This window comes from Psammomys obesus, unplaced genomic scaffold (genome assembly GCF_907164565.1).
Source record: "Psammomys obesus unplaced genomic scaffold, mPsaObe1.curated_primary_1811, whole genome shotgun sequence".
Taxonomy (NCBI): Eukaryota; Metazoa; Chordata; class Mammalia; order Rodentia; family Muridae; genus Psammomys; species Psammomys obesus.
Genome location: NW_026595981.1, coordinates 11,374,374 through 11,393,189, shown reverse-complemented (window position 1 = coordinate 11,393,189; position 18,816 = coordinate 11,374,374). Strand labels below are relative to the sequence as shown.

The 18,816-nt window shown below is 40.9% G+C and overlaps 1 protein-coding gene across 3 annotated transcripts; it reads right to left on the bottom strand.

Annotated features, from left to right (window-relative positions):
- Positions 1-1,205: 1,205 nt before the first annotated feature.
- On the bottom strand, positions 1,206-15,745 carry Rnft1 (ring finger protein, transmembrane 1). 3 transcript variants are annotated; one of them, XM_055620248.1, is made up of 9 exons: positions 15,581-15,745; positions 13,861-14,530; positions 13,610-13,686; positions 11,839-11,939; positions 10,375-10,528; positions 9,058-9,216; positions 7,714-7,779; positions 4,950-5,051; positions 1,206-4,390 (listed from the first exon to the last, which is right to left on the bottom strand). In XM_055620248.1, the coding sequence occupies exons 2-9, from the start codon at positions 14,258-14,260 to the stop codon at positions 4,256-4,258; spliced, it is 1,194 nt and encodes a 397-aa protein (XP_055476223.1). In that variant the 5' UTR covers positions 14,261-14,530; positions 15,581-15,745; the 3' UTR covers positions 1,206-4,255. The 3 variants fall into 3 exon arrangements, with proteins under 3 accessions (XP_055476223.1, XP_055476225.1, XP_055476224.1); XM_055620250.1 differs by having other exon boundaries at positions 13,861-14,527; XM_055620249.1 differs by having other exon boundaries at positions 13,861-14,311.
- Positions 15,746-18,816: the final 3,071 nt, after the last annotated feature.

Sequence of the window (18,816 nt, the reverse complement as noted above, 5' to 3'; positions counted from 1 at the left end):
ATTTATCATGCTATGGCAAGTTTATTGAAAAACTGTTTCATAAATGGATATCCCTACTATGACTGTGAAAACATGTCAGGTGTCACGTGAGTGTCACAGACAGAAAGCACATGCCTATGCAATACGGCCTACTATGTATTTATTTGTAAAAACTGAAGCATAATTTAAAGTCTATGTCAATACTAGTTTGAGTTTCTAAGAAAGGTGTTCATGCTTGTACCAGGTAAGTGTATAGAAAATGATTAAGTGCTTTTTCTTTCATTACTTGATTATGTTCTTTAAAATCAGCAATTATAGGATATTTTTTATTTTCTACGTGCTCTTTTTTAATTAATATGTACTCACTGAACTGAAGATTACTAAATTTGTTTTATATGGTTTATAGTGTTTCAGAATAACCAAACTGGGATTTATAGACCAGCTGTGATTAACAATGTATTAATTATTGAACTTGAACCAGACCTTTAGGAAAAGTGTTATTTCTTCCCCTTTTTATGATCTTAACTTCAAGGATTTTTTTTCCCCATACTGTTTTTGAGATAGATAGTTTGAGAGTTGAGGAGGATGCATGTGTGAGACTCCATAAATTCAACATTCTGTACTATAGGTAACAAATATAAACAAAACATCTTTGCATTAATATCTTGAGCCTTGGATATATTTAATACTGGACTGTTTTAAAAATATTCACTTAGTTGTATATTTCCTAGCTTACAAGGGCTAGATCTAAGATTATTCTCATGGGAAATGTTGAATTTATGAAGAGTGGATTTTGAGGCTTTAAAAATGGTTCTTATCTCAAAAGTATCCAAACATCTATGGTTTTGTCGTGGAGCAGACATTAGCTAGCTGGACAAAACAGTCATAACATGTGTCACACAGGGCCTGTGTTCTGTTGCTGATCAATACAGTACTTGTTTCATGTGACTCAACACCACAGCACAAGTATTATTCCCCTGGATTCTCTGGAGGAGCATTGAAAAGACGGGTTCCTCACAGTGTTTGCTATTTAAACTGTGTTCTCTTCTACCCCAAGTTGGCTTTGCAATTATTAAATAAGTTTTTCAGCTGCCTTATTAGGAATTCTATGAGGGCAACACCCTTTCTGCTTTTCATCTTGTATTTAGTTTACTGTATTAAGATATTTGATTTCAGATTGAATGAATGTAAATAGAAATTAAATGCAAATTTGAATGAACATAAAATAGAAGTGATTTTTTATTACCTGAGAAAAAATTAAGCATACATATTTACCATAGTATACATAACAGATGTACAGTTTTTTCATTAACATTAGATATGTTCATGTTCTCATATTTAATAAACTACTTTTGTATGAATGAATGACAGTTATAAACTTTCTCCTGAGAAATTGGAGCTATTTAAAAATGTAACAAATTTTAGTAGTGACTTTACGTATTAAATGGTACACATCTTTGTTATTTTGAATATACTTGGTTTGCTTTAAAAAATACTCATGCAAAAAGGTATGTGGAATCCAGCTTCACATATACTGGAATACTTTATTGTATTAATCAACAGCTTGCTTAAGTACACCTCATAGCTACCTTTGATAATGTAATGTTCACTTACAAGATAATATAGTGCTCCAGGGATGAAGAGAAGGCTCAGTGTTTTCCAGAGGTCCTGAGTTTAATTCCCAGCAACCAACCACATGGTGGCTCACAACCCCACCTATAATAAGGTCTGATGCCCTCTTTTGGTGTGCAGGCATACATGTAGGCAGAACACTGTATACACAGTAAACAATCTTTAAAAAATAATACAGTGCTCAAATTTAGCAATTCATGGCCATTTTTGGATGGTAATTTACAACTTGAGGCCTTCATACCATCCTTGGTAATGTATGGTAAAGTATGGTAATGTACCATACTTGGTAATATACTTGGAAACTCTCCAGCTGAAGTTACCTTTAAAAAGCTATTATAGATAGGCTTGTGGTTTGCACAGGGCACTGAATGCATGTGGAGGTCAGAGGGCAGTATGTCAGAGTCAGTTCTGTCCTGCCATATGGGTCCCAGAAATTGGAATCAGTTCATCAGGCTTCGTGGTGAACACCTCTGTCTGCTAAGCCACCTCTCTAGCCCAGAGTTAACCTTTTTTTATTTTTATTTATGATTTTTTTGGTTGAGACAGCCCTGGCTGTCCGGGAGCTCAGAGATCCACCTGCCTGTCTCCCAAGGGTTGCTGGGATTAAAGGCGTGCACTAACACCTCCAGGCCAGAAGTTACCATTTTGTAAAGTATGGCTGTATCTCTTTTGGGGGCTGGGATGGACAGATGGTTCCACAGTTAAAGAGCACTTGCTGTGTCTTGCAGAGTACATGGGTATGGTATCTAGTAGTCATATGGTAGCTGTTTATCACAACCATCACAAATCTAAAGTACAAAAAGCATCCATCTTGTCAGGATTGTTGGTGCACACCTTTGGTCCCCGCGCTGGGGAGGCAGAGACAGGCAGCTCTCTTGAGTTCAAAGTTCCAGGACAGCACGGGCTACACAGAGAAGTCCTATTGAAGAAAAGAGGGAGGGAGGGAAGCCTCTAGTGTAAAGCCACATTATTCTCAGTCCCGGTGGTTGGTGGTAGCTGTCCCCTTTCCCCCTCTCTTCTTAACATTTATTTTTACTGTATAGATGTTTTGTCTGCATGTATGTCTGTATCATGTGTGCAGTGCTCAAAGAGGCCAGAAGAGGGCATCAGAGCTCCTAGAACTATTGTTCAGATGGTTGTGAGCAGCCATGTGGGTGCTGGGATTCAATTCCAGAGCTCTCAAACAGTTTGTGCTCTTAAGTGCTGAGCCATTGCTCTAACCCCTAGCAGCATTTCTTAATGATGGTACAATAATTATGTTTAGAAGGTATGATCTGAATTCACAGAATGAATTCTCTTCCTTAAGGTGAAAGCAAAGAAGACAGAGGCAAGAGAAATGCCTCAGTTCATTACTGATAATGAGTGTTGTAACCTTATTACATTTTTCTGGGGTTTGAGATGAGATCTTTTCATGTAGCCTTGGATGGTCTGGAACTTACTATATAGACAAGGCTAGCCTTGAACTCAGAGATCTGCCTGCCTTTACCTTCCAAGTCCTGGGATTAAAGGTGTGTGTCACCACATTAGTGTCAATTTTTTTTCAATTTAAAATAAAGTGTGTTGTGTATATCCATCTCTACATGTGTGTGGAGGTCAGAGGACAACTTGAAGGAGTTGGTTCACTTCTTTGACGTTAACTTAGCAGTGGCAGCCTTTTAGACATGCTAGATTTCAGATTCTTGAGAGGAAACACAAGGAATGAGGAAGCGCCTCATTGCCTCTTCTACCTGCAGAAATCAGCTGGAGAAAACTAACCATGCTACCAAATGCTATGGCTTCCCCTGAGCCCAAGTTGCTGTTCTCCCCTTCTCCATGTAGAATTCAGCCAGGACAGGAGCACACTAAAGCACGCACTCCACCACAGCCTTCAGTGAGGCTTTCATATCCCAGCTAATGGTAATTGGAAACATAGAGCTACATATATCCCCACCTACATGCAAATCATTTTCATAGTTATTTAAAGTATTACATGGTACTACACAAAACACAAATGAACACTACAGGGAATGGCAAGGAACACATAAGAGGTCCACAAGGTGAATGAATCTAAATCATTTATTCTCACTGATTACTAGTCATTAATTATAGAGCATAATACAGTATTAAAATATATCTTCAGTAAATCTGCACTTAGAAAATGTGATTGTTATAGGTAAAATATAGCATTTAGAACTTTCATTTAAAAATACAATTTTATGAAAAATTTAATCATTTTTAGAATGGGAATTCTAAAAGTCTGATAAATTGTCTCAGATACTATGTATTTTAAAATACTATGCAAAAATCTTTATTCTGAAAACCATGTCAGGAAGCAGTATCTGCACCTCTTTAAAATGGCTAGGTCTAGTTTCTAATTGTTGTTTTGGTATTATCATCAAGAAAACACATTTTCAACATAACACTGCAATTATCTGTCAAATAAGTGGAATAAAAGTTGCATATTTATTAAGTTGAATATATAGTTTAAAAATGCAGGCCCTTATACTTAATCTTTTGAGAAACTGAACTATAAATATGTCTCGTGATACCCTAAAACCATCTTGAAAAAAATTATTCTATTCCTGGAAATCAGTTGTGATGCCTGTATCAATAGTTATCACACCAGATAAAATTAGTGTCTTGAGGCCCTAATGGTTTGTGCAACTTAGTACATCTGAAGGTGAGATGAAGTGGCTCCATCTTTCCATTTGTTTATACGTTCTGAAATCACAGTTCTGCACAGTGGACAAGTTTTCTCTCTGTTAAACCATAAGGTAATGCATTCTTCACAGAATATATGCTGTAAGGGAATGAAGAAGCAGATCTTACACTCACACTTTATAGAGGATCACATTCTTTAAAAAGTCCTAAAGGATTTCAGAGAGCAGTTAACAAATGAGGAAATGACTTTTAATGGCTGAGTCACTACAAGTGTTCTGACTACTTTTTCCAGGCACTGCCTTTTAAGTATGATCACTTACCTGCGTGATGGTAACTTACCAACAGTAACTGAAATATGGCAAGGAGCCTTGCACATTTAGTAACAAAGGCTGCTGCTGCCATGGAGCACAACTAGTATCCAATTAAAAATGCAGCCTGTTTGCCAGCTGCTCTGGTATCTAAGTTGCTGACCAAATCACTCCCTAACCCTTTCATATGCTCCTCTGCACAAAAGTTATCAGAACGTAAGGGACATGATTTAGACAATCTACCACATCCCTTCCATCCTGAATAAGTTAACAGTATTTACCTGGAATAAAACCTTCCACTAAGTATTACTTTCACTGCCACATAACAAACATAAACATGATTTTCACATATCAGGAAAATGTTATATGTAGTTTGCTTAAAAATCTTACCTGACAAATGAGAAGAACTGGCTTTTGAAATTCAGCTTGACATATTGAACAAATACCATCCATATCGGAACACTGTCTCTTGCTGGCAGGCACTCCGTAACTCTATGAAGACAAATTCTGTTAGAAGTAATTCCTGTGGAGAGTTTAGTTTTGAAATACATTCTAGTCTGAGGTACGGAGTCAGCGTAGCATATATTTGAGGCTCAGGGTTCAATCCCCAATGCTATCCCACTAGAACTGAGTTTGGTCCACAATGGAGATTGATTTAGTAGGTTCAAGCATCAGACATACTAGATGGAATTCATTCTGAAGTTCTGAAAACAATCTGAACTCTTGAGCATGACTTTGTTACTAAAGTCAGCAGGGTTTAATCATTAACCACACATGATAGTTCAGAACAGTGAAAGCTTTCTGTGGATATGAAGGGGGAGGTGAACAACACCCAAGCACTGTCACAGAAACAGAAAGCAAGATGGGTCTCAGAGATGATGGACTTCAAACTAAAACTCATGGATAAAATTACCTACGAAGTTTGAAACTGGTGATATTACAGATGTCAGAACCAAGTCAGGATGCTATTTAGATGGTCTTGATGTTAATTGCCCTTCAAAGAAGTGTTACTTAGAATACACTGCAGATAGTTACGCTGACAGGATTCTAGAATACCATTTCTGTAGGGCTGGGGAGATGGTTTAGTGGTTAAAAGCACTGGCTACCCTTCCCCCCGCCCAAGAAGACTCTGGTTCAATTCCCAGTACCCACATGCTCCAGGTCCAGGGGGATCTGATTTCCATCCTTGGTCTCCATAGCACTGCATGCATATGGTATACAGACACACATGTAGGCAAAACATCCATGCACATAATAAAAAGATTTTTAAAAAACACTATTTTTGTAGCATGGAGACTTCCTTTAAGTGAGGATTTATGGTGACTTCCATTTTGTTCATAAGGTTGAAGAATGTATGTAAAGGTATGCCAGGTACTTATTTTAATATTCTGCTTTTCTTCTGTGTTGGGTACTGAACCTTGGGCCTCACATGCATGCTAGGCCAAGCACTCACCCACAGCCCACAGGGCATTTTCTCGAGGCAGTATCAGCACTAATCTTAATAGAGTCAACTATGTGAAATGATTGATGCTTATCACCATCAATTGAACTAACTTAAATCTAAATTGATTTTTTTTTTTTTTTTTTGAGACAGGGTTTCTCTGTGTAGCCTTGGTTGTCCTGGACTCACTTTGTAGACCAGACTGGCCTTGCATTCATAGATATCCGCCTGCCTCTGCCTCCCAGAGTGCTGGGATTACAGGCATGTGCTGCTGTGCCTGGCTTTACTTTTTATAGTTTCTCTTTGTTTTTTTTTTTTTTGTTTGTTTGTTTGTTTAGTTGGTTGGTTTGGTTGGTTGGTTTTGTTTTTCAAGACAGGGTTTCCCTGTGTAGCCTTGGCTGTCCTGGACTTACTTTGTAGACCGGCTGGCCTTGAACTCACAGAGATCCTCCTGCCTCTACATCCTGAGTACTGGGATTAAAGATGTACTCCACCATGCCTGGCTTCTAAAGTCTGCATAATATGTAGCAGCATTTGCTTTTTGTTGTTGTGGCTTTTTTTTTTTTTTTTTTTTTTTTTTTTGGCAGGGTTTCTCTATGTATCCCTGGCCGTTCTGGAACTCACTCTGTAGACCAGGCTGGCCTCAACTCAGAAATCTGCCTGCCTCTGCCTCCCAAGTGCTGGGATCAAAGGCAGGTCCCACCAATACCCAGCTAGCATTTGCTTTGATATCATTAATTATCTTGAAGAAAAGGTTCCCTAGCCAGTTGGTCTGGACTAATCTTTTTCCTTTTCCTTTTTTTCCCCAGAGTTTCTTGCTGGAGCTAGCCCTTGAGCTTTAATGCTAGGTCAGAGGCTCTTCCATTCCCATCCCTAGCCTCCTAAAAGCTTCTAATAGCATGTTATGACCCACCTGGAATACTTTATTTTCCAACACAGAATATAGGAAAGTTACTAAATTTCCTTGAGTAAGAAAACTGCAAAGGGGCTGGAGATCTGGCTCAGAGGTTAAAAGCACTGGCTGCTCTTCCAAAGGTCGTGAGTTCAATTCCCAGCAACCACACGGTGACTCACGGCCATCTATAATGAGATCTGGTGCCCTCTTATGGCCTGCAGATGTACATGAAGGCAGAACACCGTATACATAATTAATAAATAAATAATCTTTTTTAAGAAAAAAGAAAACTGCAAAGGGTAGGTAGGATTTTTATTGAGTTGTCTTTAAACTAAAATATTCAGTATTTTCAGTATTTTATATATATATTATATTTCAGTAATATATATGTAAATATATTTCAGTATAAGAGTGGAATAGGGAATATTAATGAAAATATACAAAGCAAACATCTATGGAATAAAAAAAAAGGAACAAAAGTCAATGACAAAGTTTTTGAGAGTGCATTTGTAAATCCTAAAAGATATCTAATGGATCTGTTTTTGTGCTTCCTTGTCCAGACTTTAAGAGCCTACTACCAAGCCCCAGCTCCACAATGACAACGTAACTACAAGGGCAAACAGGCATTCAGATATACAAGCTCTGAAGTAACTGGTGGGCAGTGAAATTAAAGGAACGGTAGCTCCAAGTGCCAGAATATTAGAAAATAATCTCAAAATAGAAGAGAAACACCTCATGAATTTCTACTTGTAGCAGGACTAAAGAAAATAAGAGTGAAGCAAAGTAGAAGTATCCCTTAACTGATAAAAAGTACTTACTGGTCGTGTAAAAAATACTCGCAAAACTTGTCTGAAAGTTTTCAAATGTCCAAAAAAATCCAAAAGCTAAAAGAGAAAGAAACAATTTGTTAAATTAATTCAAAACCCCCATGTTAAATCTAAAGACAAAGGGGAAATTCAATTCCCACCTAACCTAGTGTTCACTGTACGGCACAGCTAGTCATCCACTTATAAACCTACTTCAAGTTTAACAAACTAGTGCATAGATTTGAGCCACCTCTCAGCCTAAAGCTACAATTTCATTATGACAATTCAGCCAATGCCAAAGACACTGCAGGGGCTAGTGGTTAAGAGCACTGGCTGTTCCTCCATTCCAACCACAGCAACCATATGGCCCCCATACAGAGGCTCTCAACCATCTGGAACTCCACTCCCAGGGATGTCACCCAATTCTGGCCTCTGTGGGCACTGCACTCGTGTGATGCACAGACATAAATACAGGGGAAACACTCATACACAAAATAGTAATGGGGTGGGAGCGAAGAGGTCAGCTTCATTTGATTCAATTATTCTTGGCATTTAGAGTTGAAAGTTTTATGGGGCAGTGTTGGTAAACACTTTTAATCCCAGCACTTAAGAGGCAGAGGCAGGCAGATCTCTGAATTGGAGGCCAGTATGGTTTATAGAGTGAGTGCCAGGACTACACAGAGACCCTGTCACAAAAAAAAAAAAAAAAGAAAAAAAAGAAAAGGATTGGTCTACCTAACATGTTCCAGGACAGCCAGGGCTACACAGTGAGATCCTATCTTAATGACCCCAACACATACAATTAGAAAGCTTAATAAAGCACTAAGTTGAAGGAATTGGGCATAAAGCAAAGAGGGCAAGATATTCCACTGGTTTGAGAACTGTATTACAAACGGTACTGTGAGAGTTTGTGTCTTTTCTACTTACCTCCCTTAGATGTAACACATATGTTAGTCCACTCTGCTACTCCTCAACAAACACTGAGACCCACAGCTTGGCATGGGAACAGGTACTTTAATCTCAGTTACTTAGGAGGCCAAGGCACCATGGGCAACAATGCAGTTCCCCTTCCCCAGACCACTAAGTTCCTTCTACTCTTTGCTCATCACTCTCCTTACTGAGGTGGCAATGTCTTGCTTGCTAGGTTGCCAACACTGGCAGACTCATGTTTTCCTGCCTCAGCTTCCTTTGTAGCTGGAATTATAGGTGTATGCCAGCTTCACATTTCTAAACAGTTAAGAGTCTGCCATTTCTTTCAACTAGTGATAGGAAGATAAATTCCGAGGCAGCTTAGTAGTATTGTAAAGCCAGTAATTATTATAGGATTCACTCTTCCAGGCTTATAATATTACTTACTTTTAGTATGAGGTAGAGTAAAGCCAGCAATATCCCAAGACTCCATCTAGTTACATTACCAAACTCCCCATAGCTTATAAGGTACCGAAACCAAACTGGAACGGGGACAAAAATTCGGTAATACTGACATAATTCTTCTAAAAGCATGTACCAATAACCCTAAAAAAGGAAGAATAAATGAATTCAGCTACCCAAAGTATTAAACACATAGCACAGACACTTAATACTGGAAGGAGAATGTCATAAAGCATATAATGTGCTAATCATAATAACTGAAATTATATTTCAGAATTATAATTAGCACTGACAAATTCAATCTGAGTATCACATACCATTGCTATTACATGGCATGGATTGGTGTTGGGCCAATGAGATGACCCAGTGGGTACAGGTAATGACCTTAGTTCAATCTCCAGAGCCTACATGGTAGAGAGCCCACATGTACATACAAAAGAAATAAATATGAAAGAAGATTTCATTTATAAGCTGGATATGGTGTCTCACACTTATAACCCAGGATTTGGGAGGCTGAGACAGCAGGATTGCAGTGAGTACCAGACCAGCTCAGGCTATAGGGTGAAACCTTGTCTCTAATAACAAGTCACTGGGTAACTGTATGTAGCCATTTATCAACTGAAAATGCCCTGGAGACAAAGCACAAATAAAGAATTTTCCCATATATGATGTAAAGATTGAGTTTTCAATTGTTCTGAAGCAATTATAATTCTGATTTTGACCAATTAACTTAGTATTTTCAATTGAAGTACTTGAGCAAATGGTTGTCAGGCAGAAGTAATAAAAAGGTTGTTAAAAATAGATTATTTTGGGGCTGGAGAGATGGTGCAGAGGTTAAGAGCACTGGCTGCTCTTCCAGAGGTTCTGAGTTCAATTCCCAGTAACACATGGTGGCTCACAGCCATCTATAATGAGATCTGGTGCTCTCTTCTGGCCTGCAGGTGTACATGCAGACAGAACATTGTATACATAATAAATGACTGACTAAATAAATAAATAAATAAATAAATAAATAAATAAATAAATAAATCTTTTTTTTTTTTTTTTAAATAGGTTATTCAGGTATGGGAAAGATGGCTCTGCAGTTTAAGAGCATTTCTTGCTTTTCCAGGGGACCTGAGTTCCCAACACCCACACTAGGCAGCTTACAAATGCTTCTAACTATAGCCCCAAGGTATTTGATGCCCTATTCTGGCCTCTAAACTAAGATACATTCAAATGAAGACTAACTAGAATTAGTTAGCATTAATTAATTAATTAATTAACTAACTAACATCATTCCAATAAGCATTAGTTTCTTACCTTTGATTTAAAAGGCATGATGAGAGAAGGCACCAATAAAATTAGGCATTTTAACCCCATGAAAAAGAATTTCAGAATGAAGTCTGTAATTCCAACAATCCAAAGAACTTCCCAGAAGCTCAACTGATCGAGTGTAGGATTTAAGAAAATTAAGCTACCAAGAGAAAAACATAAACATTTATGAAAACAACATAGAAGCGTAAAGTGTGGGTAAAGGTTTAAGTCTGTTGCAGTATTTTACATATTTATTGAAACAGTTAAGTCCCCTATCACTGAACTCTACCTTCAGCCTGTTCTTTCCAGGCAGCTAACAATACACTTTTACAGTAGGTCCACCAAGTCAGGGATGTGGACTCCTTTCATGTCCAGAGCTGGGCCCTCTTATCCATCTAACCTTCCTTTCCCTGGGTGTGAGCTCTTTTGTTTGGTGTGTTCTTTCAGACAGGGTATCACTATGTCACCTAGGCTGGCCTCACCCAGTTTACACAGGCTGTGCCCAGACTTGTGATTTTTAAGTATTAAACATATACATTCTGATAACGCCAAATTTAAAATTATGTGTTTGTGTGTGTGCTGAGGGATGGAATGTGTATGTCTGAGTGCAGGTGCCTGTGAAGTCAGCAGAGGGCATGGGATGCTCACATCCCCTGAAACTGGAGTTTCCTCTGGAAAAGTAGCAGGTGCTCTTAACCAAGGAGCTGTCTTTCCAGCCCCAGAGGTCATTCTCGCCTCACAGCCACTCTCCCACTCATTAGAGGCCAGATGTGTCCATCTCAATTCTACTGAACCTGGGCCTTCTAATTATCTGATTAAAGCTGAAAATTCAGAATATCTGACATGAAAGTGCATGTTAACATGTTTAATGACTCATTCTTAGAAACAAAAGTTTGATAACAACCATCTAATGGTACTAAATAAACACTGATTAAAGTGAGTGTGGGGCAGGAGAGATGACTCAGCCATTAAGAGCACTGGCTGCTCTTCCAGAGGACCAGGGTTCAATTCCCAGCACCCACATGGCAGCCCGCAACTTTCTGTAACTCCTGTTCCAGGGGATCCGATAACTGCAGGCAGGCAAAACACCAATGTACATAAAATACAATAAATAAGCAAACTATGTGAGTGGCACCCACCTGTATTTCTAGCACTCACTTTGCTGAGTCAGTAGGACTGCAAGTTGGAGGGCACCCTAGACTACACAGTAAGAGCCTATCCCAAAAACAGAAAACAAACAAACAAAAAGCTGGTTCAACAGATATCCACTCATCTAAAGTACTAACTGAGCACAGGCTAAGTGCCAAGGAGGAACTGGGGATACACGTCTGTAAGTCACACCTGTCACTCATGAAAGGAGATAACTGAAAATTGAACTATAATAAGCATTATGTTCGAGTAAGATTCAGGCAAGGTAGGTGCTGCGGAATAAATGATAAACAACAGAAGTATACTAGGATCTCTGATTACCTGTAATAAAGTGACTGAGACTGAAAGGTGTAATATAAAAGAACGGAAGAACCTGCCAAGAACACCAATAACCAAGCACACTGAATCTTTGATGACCGTTCCTGTAAAAGAAACAATTTTGTAATTTACTGTGTTGTATTAGGCTGGAATTTTTAAGCGATATTAAATATCATTTGAAGATCAATTTATTACTTTACACTGTTTTTTATTCTTAAAAAAAATACAGACTACCTGCTAAGCTGTTCATCATCACAACCACTGTTTATATCATATTCCTTAATTAACAAAACAGAACTCTAAACAGAAATTAAAAATGCAAGCTGGGCATGCTGGCACACCTTTAATTAATTCCAGCACTGGGAAAGCAGAGGCAGGGGGATCTCTGGGAGTTTTCGTCTAGCCTGGTCTACATAGAGCTCCAGGGCTATGTAGAGAGACCCTGTTTCAAAGCACCACCCCACATAAAATTTAAAAATTACAAGACCTATGAGTCAAAGAGGCCAGTCTTCACACTGACATAAAGGACCTGTCCTTTACTTCTGCAGCCCCCCCCCTTTTCTCTTTTCCACAAAACAGAAATTTTAAAACTGCATTCAAGTAAATCAGCTCATAAATATGCAATAATTTTGATCTTTAAAATTCAAGTTTTAATTACTAGTTTAATTCAAAGTTTTCATTGATCATCCTAATCCAAGAACTGGACAACCTTTTGAGAACTAACATGATAACCCCAATGGAAAATTCCACACCTGACTTCACTGCCAGTCACAACACTGGTACTCTAAAAACACTACATAAAACTGCCTCTAGGCTATGTGGACAAGGCAGACATAAATGAAAACACTCCTCCTTGTGTACAGGCAAAATCTCCAAAATTAAAGAACTCAATCTTGTACTAGTAATTTTTCTTTCTCAAAAGACAAGGTCTCACTCTGTAGCACAAGCCTGGTACTCAATACATATTCCAGGCCAGTTCTAAATTCACAGTAATCCTCCTGCCTCACAGCCCCAGTTCTGGGATTATAAGCACACAGCACCATGCCCAACATTAACTTGCAATAGTTTTAAACTATGTACTAAATTTTTGTTAATATGCTATACTATAAATTTCCAGATAGGATCCCTCTTAAGGTGAAATTTCAGATTCTTGGAATTTTTTTCTAATAATTTATATGATTTGAACCTTTATATTACTAGAAAAATTTCTCAAGCTTTTTTTTAAAAAATGAGACACCTGCCATTCATGGTTAAGGCACAAGCCTTTAATCCCAGCACTTGGGAGACAGAGGCACACGAGTTTGAGGCCAGTCTGGTCTACAGAGTGAGTTCCAAGACAGCCAGTTAGTCATAGTGAGACCCTGTCTCAAACACCTAAAATGCACATTTACTCAATGTTCCATTTTCTTTATTTTCAATCTTATGGTGCATCAACTGAAGTTTTTAATGATACTACACTACTCAGTATAATTAATAACTCATAAAGTACAAAGATCCTTGCCAAACTGGATCACACAGTGTGGTCCAAGTCTTCTGATCCTCTGGTCTATGTTTTCTTTATTGGGACCAAGCAACAAAGTAAGGTGAGGTCACTAAGCATTAGGACAGGTAATTCCTTCCAAATCATTTAGAAAACAAAATTAAGCAAGTGGTGGACATCACCATTTATCCTGTTGCTTCCTAGTCCTCTTGAAAGTTACTTCTATTTCTCTCAAAGTTATCTCTAATTCTGTAGAGAGAAACAGTTAATAATTTAGTTGCTTGTTATACTTACTCTTAGAAAAACCTGATTTACAATGCTTTTGTTTGCATACATAAAAGTTGTTAGCAGCCCAATTCCAAGAGAAATTCCTGTTAGAAAATAAGTTCTAGTTAATTGAAAGAAAGAAAAAAGATTATAAACGCTAATAGTATAAATTAAAACATACAATTTTAAAAGCTAGCAACCAAAATGCATAGGTTAAAATTGTCAATAAAAAGAGAAACTGAATTCAGAAATTTAGTCAATCTTTTATTATTTCCTACCTGTTATATGCTGCATAACAAGTTTAATACCCAGAATCAAAATATAAGGAAGACTTTTTTGCAGCCACTTGAAGAGATAGCGGAATTCTGAGAAGGAGCCACTTCCATGTTCTCCAGACTCTGTGGCAAAGTCCTCAGGTGGCCTTGCGTCACTGTGGGAGTGACTACGGAAACGGCTCTGCATGCATCCATGGGCACAGGCGCAGACCCCCGGCCTTGCATTTCTAGAGCTTGGATTCTCAGGGTATTCTTTAGGTCCGGAGTTTATTTGGATATGTACATCTCCAGGGTGAAGAGAACCGTCTGTGGATCTTGATGGGAGAACACACTGAGCAGCTGAGCCATCTTTATCACGTGCGGCGCCTGGCGGATCGTGCAGCTGGTTACAGCTGGCTTGCATGGCCCTGGAATATTTTTTCTCTAAGATGTTTTTGCTTCAGGACTCTTTCTCCTTAAAAATAAAATAAAACAGCAGAAAGCATTCTCAGTCAATCACAAGCAATGTCGTGATCACTAGATGTCCTTTCTTCGCCAAGGGAGCAGTGGATCGTCACAGATGGATTGTCCTCTGTCACTCCTTCAGTCTTTGCTACCGCCAAGGCTCGGCTGCCCCCACTCCAATCCTAAGTTCCAACTTGGCAAACCAATGCGATTTTGAACCTTAGGGCTACTTAAAATACAAAACATATTTAGTGAGCATTTTGCGTTTGAACTGTGGATGTCTTGATTTCTCTAACACCAAAAGACATCAGCAAACAGTCTAAAGAACGGGTGCCCAGCAGATACACCTATGAATAGCAGTACTCATACTGAATATGTGCGTACATGTACTCTGAGGCAGAGCCCACACTAAGAAGTTTGCTAAGGGTGGGTGAGACGGTTAGTGAAGGAAGGTCCCCTCGGCCAAATCAAGACCGCTGATGTGAGTTAAATCCTCTCAACCCATATGGTTGAGGAATGAACTGACTCCTACAAGTTGTCTTCACGAGCGCACGCACGCGCGCGCACACACACACACACACACACACACACACGCTAAATAATTCTAACAAATTTTTAAGGATTCATTAATGCGTAGAAGGAAAAAAAATATCAGTGGCTTGTTAGGCATCAACACAGATAATAAACATTTCATTTGGGTGACCTACACATTTCATTCTAGCTTCCCCAAAGCTAATAAGGTTTTCAGTAATTAATGGTGCTACCAAGAATATCACTTCCCCTCTCAAAAGAATGTTAACTCAAATACCTTTGAAACAGGGTCCTTAGGGGAGAGTCATCACGTAATTGCTACGTGATGCTTCAGTCTAAATAAGGAGTTGGCCTCCAGGAAGAAAGAAGAAGCCACCGCGGAGGTGTGTGGCGGGGGCAGAAGAGGCTGTGGCAGGGCGGCTCTCGGCCGAGGGAGCCCGCGGTGCCCCGCCGCCGGGCCTCTGCCGTCTCGCGGGGCTACCGCGGCGGGGGCCGCCCGAGCCCGCGCAGTTACAGTGTGACGTTTCGGCGGCTCCGGACAGGACAGCTCCCGTCCCCGCTCTAAGCACCCAACAAGACCGCCTCCCTGCCCTCCTTCATCCGTCAACCGGGAAAAGGGGGGGAAAGGGAGAGAAAAGTGAACGCCAACTCTTCCGGAATGCGCGAGGACAGAGTTCTCCACCCACGTCCGAGCTTCGGCTCTTCTCCCCGGAAACCCTCCGCCTCCCCGCCCTCCCCCGGGCCTGACCTCTCATGACCAGGAGCGGGCGGCCTCGACAGCCACAAAACCGACACCCCGACACGCCGCCGCAAGCCCTCCTCGTCAAGCCTCCTGCCCCGGACGCCACCAGCACCGGCAGCGCTCGGCCGGGCCCCCGGAGGCGCGCGCGCCGCCCAGACGACGTCGCGCGCCGCCCGCCTCCGCCAGGCTCCGCCCCCGCGCGGTGGAGGAGTGCGGCCTCAGGCCCCGCCCCGCGCCTCCAGGCCCCGCCCCCGCCCGCCGCGGACGCGAACCTTCTGGCCCCGCCCCGCGCTCGTTCTGGCCCCGCCCCGCCGCCGGGTTGCTGCGCAGTTGCCTGGTGTGTGTCCTAAACTGAGTCCGGGGGACTGTGACGTCCTGCGTCTGTAGTCAGTCACGTGCTTCGGAGTCCTGCAGGGTTTGAGGTTGAGAACGGGTAGGGCCGGGAACCCGCGTAGGCGGCGGGGATCGGACCACGCTCGGGACGGTCGGTGCCCCGGGAGCCGCTGGGCTGCCTGGGCCAAGAGGCTGTGAATGACGTGGTTTGGTTCGTGCCGCCAGCACCGGGACATGAGAAGCCCCGGGGATTTTGCGAGAGGGTGGAAGTGGTGTCGGCGAGCGAGGAGCTCGACTTCTAAAATAAATGCTACCGAGGGGAAAAGTTAGAATAAAAAAAAAGTTCTTCTGGAAAACCCAGGACGTCAAATAAACAAAGGGGTTCCCATGACTCTTGAAATTAGGTATTCTGTGGAAGGTGAGCTGAAGGGACCAGACGGAGGGCTGGCTCTTCGCAACGCTTTGTGAGTTAAGTGTCCAGCAACTGGTTGATATTTTGTCTTTCTGTCATTACCTGACTTTAAACTTTTCAAATGCCTTGCCAGAGGCGTTTTTGTGATTCCTTACCTATGAAATTTCACCGTACTTTCTTTCTTAGTAGCGTGACTGAATCCACCGTTTTTAGCCCTAATCATTCACCTTGAGAATGTACTTAAATTTCTCTCTCAAGTCAAAAAGGACTTTAAAAATATCCCAGCCGGGCGCGGTGACACATGCCTGTAATCCCAGCACTCTGGGAGGCTGAGGCAGGTGGATCTCTGTGAGTCTGAGGCCAGTTTGCCTACAAAGCAAGTCTGCGACTACCAAGGCTACACTGTCGAATAAAAAAAAAAAAATCCCAAACCTGTTTTGGATCTTCTCACTATGATCAGCACATTGACTTTCTTTTGCTTAGGACATGGTCTTATGCATCTCAGGCTGGCCTACGACTGAATTTATAGTGGAGGATAGCCTTGAACTCCTGATGCCCCTGCCCTCATTTTCTTCAGTGCAGGGATTATAGGCATGTGCCTTCATGCCTGGCTGTTTATACTTTTGAATGTAAGTTTTTAAGCTTCAAGTTTTTTCACAAATTGTATTCCTGGGTGAGTTAACTTTTATTTGCCTGAGGTCATTGTCCCAGAAGCCTAGTCCTGGAAGCTTCTAGCCTCCATAATATCAATCTGATCGAGGCTTAGAATGTTTTCAGCCTCTGAGACTTACTGCTGAATACGCTCACCGTTCCTAGCTCTTTTTCTGAGCCCTGGGCTGGCTGGTTCAACTCAACTGTTCTGATTTAAACACCTCTCCAAGCTGACTGATTCAATCTGGCTTCTCTCTTGGCCTCTGAATTGCTCAGCTTTTTCTTTTTCTTTTTTTTTTTTTCAAACTAACTCTAGCAATCTGTTCTAATCTTCTGGTTCCTTCAGTCTTCACTTGAGTTCTATCTCTGCAACTTGTCTTTGTAAAACTCCCTAGGTAAAAACTGTCCCTGAAGTCTATGACCTGAACGGCCAGGAACCCACCTCTCAACTCACTTTCCACCAAACTGCCTGAACAGCATTGACTAGAACTCAGAGTTCTGCATGCCTCTGGCTCCTGGGTGCTGTGATTAAAAGTGTGTACCACCACGCCTAGACCCCTTAAGCTTTTCCTGAAACTTGCTCTATACCAGGCTGGCCTTGAACTCTGAGATCTGCTTGCCTCTGGCTCCTGAAATTAAAGGTGTGCCTCTGTTCCAGTGGGATCATACAGACCCAGGTCTATGGATGTGATCTATTGCCAGAGCAGCCACGTCCTGAATTAAATCCCCTGCAAGTAAGATTGAGGGCCACGCTCCAGACTGTAAGTGACTCTTCTGAGACATTTGCACATGATCTGCCATTCCCATACATGAATGTTTTAACTTTTAAATTCCATTTGTGATGGAAGGTGCTGGCACTGGTATTGAAGTCAGAGGACACTTTGTGGGGTGTTTTCTACCTTTTCTTGGGGTCCAGGGAGCCAACTGAGATTGCCAGATGTGTATGAAACATAGATCCTACATGAATGTTTTGTTTTCTTTTTTGAGACAGGGCTTCTCTGTGTAGCCTTAGCTGTCCCGGACTCACCTTATAGACCAGGCTGGCCTGGAACTCATAGACATCCACCTGCCTCTGTCTCCCAGAGTGCTGGGATTACAGGCATGTGCACATGAATGTTTTTATTTTAAACTAAAATGAATGCAAGCTAAGCATGCATGTGGCTCATGACTGTAATCTCAGAATTACAGAATCCAAGGCAGGAAGATTGCTATGAGGTCCAGGCTGTGAGGGTTCAGAGTGAGACTCTTACCTCAAAAAAAGAACATAATACATAAATGCAAATCTAGGAAGCAGGAAAATCACAAAGTTTCACATAATCTAGCTCCAACTACAATGTAACAACAGGTTGTTTTAGTATGGCATGTTTGTAAATTTAACATACTTAATGTTCAAATCCCCATTTCAACATATAACATATTGAAGGACTATCAGTACATACTTTAAGTTTATTAGTACATTTTATTCAAATAACTAAAAGGTCATGGATTTGAAGAGCATTGAGCTGAGATTTGATTCTTTGTGATAAGATTTCTTTTTACTCGAATTTGAAGCACTAAAAAGAACATTTTAATTAATTTGTTTTGTTTTGTTTTGTTTTAAAGGCAAAGTTAGTGCCAGGCAAGATGTGCCCACTGGTACAATAGTGGCATGAAAGTTACGGGAATAACTAACTGCTTTGGGATTGGATTTGAGGCCTATTCCAAAGGAGGGAATTCACACCTCATGCTGTCAACCATGGTCAAAAGCCCATGGATCAGGGCTGAGTGGTTTAAGGGTTAAGAGCACTGGCTGTTCTTCCTGAGGTCCTAAGTTCAATTCCAAGCAACCACATGGTGGCTCATAACC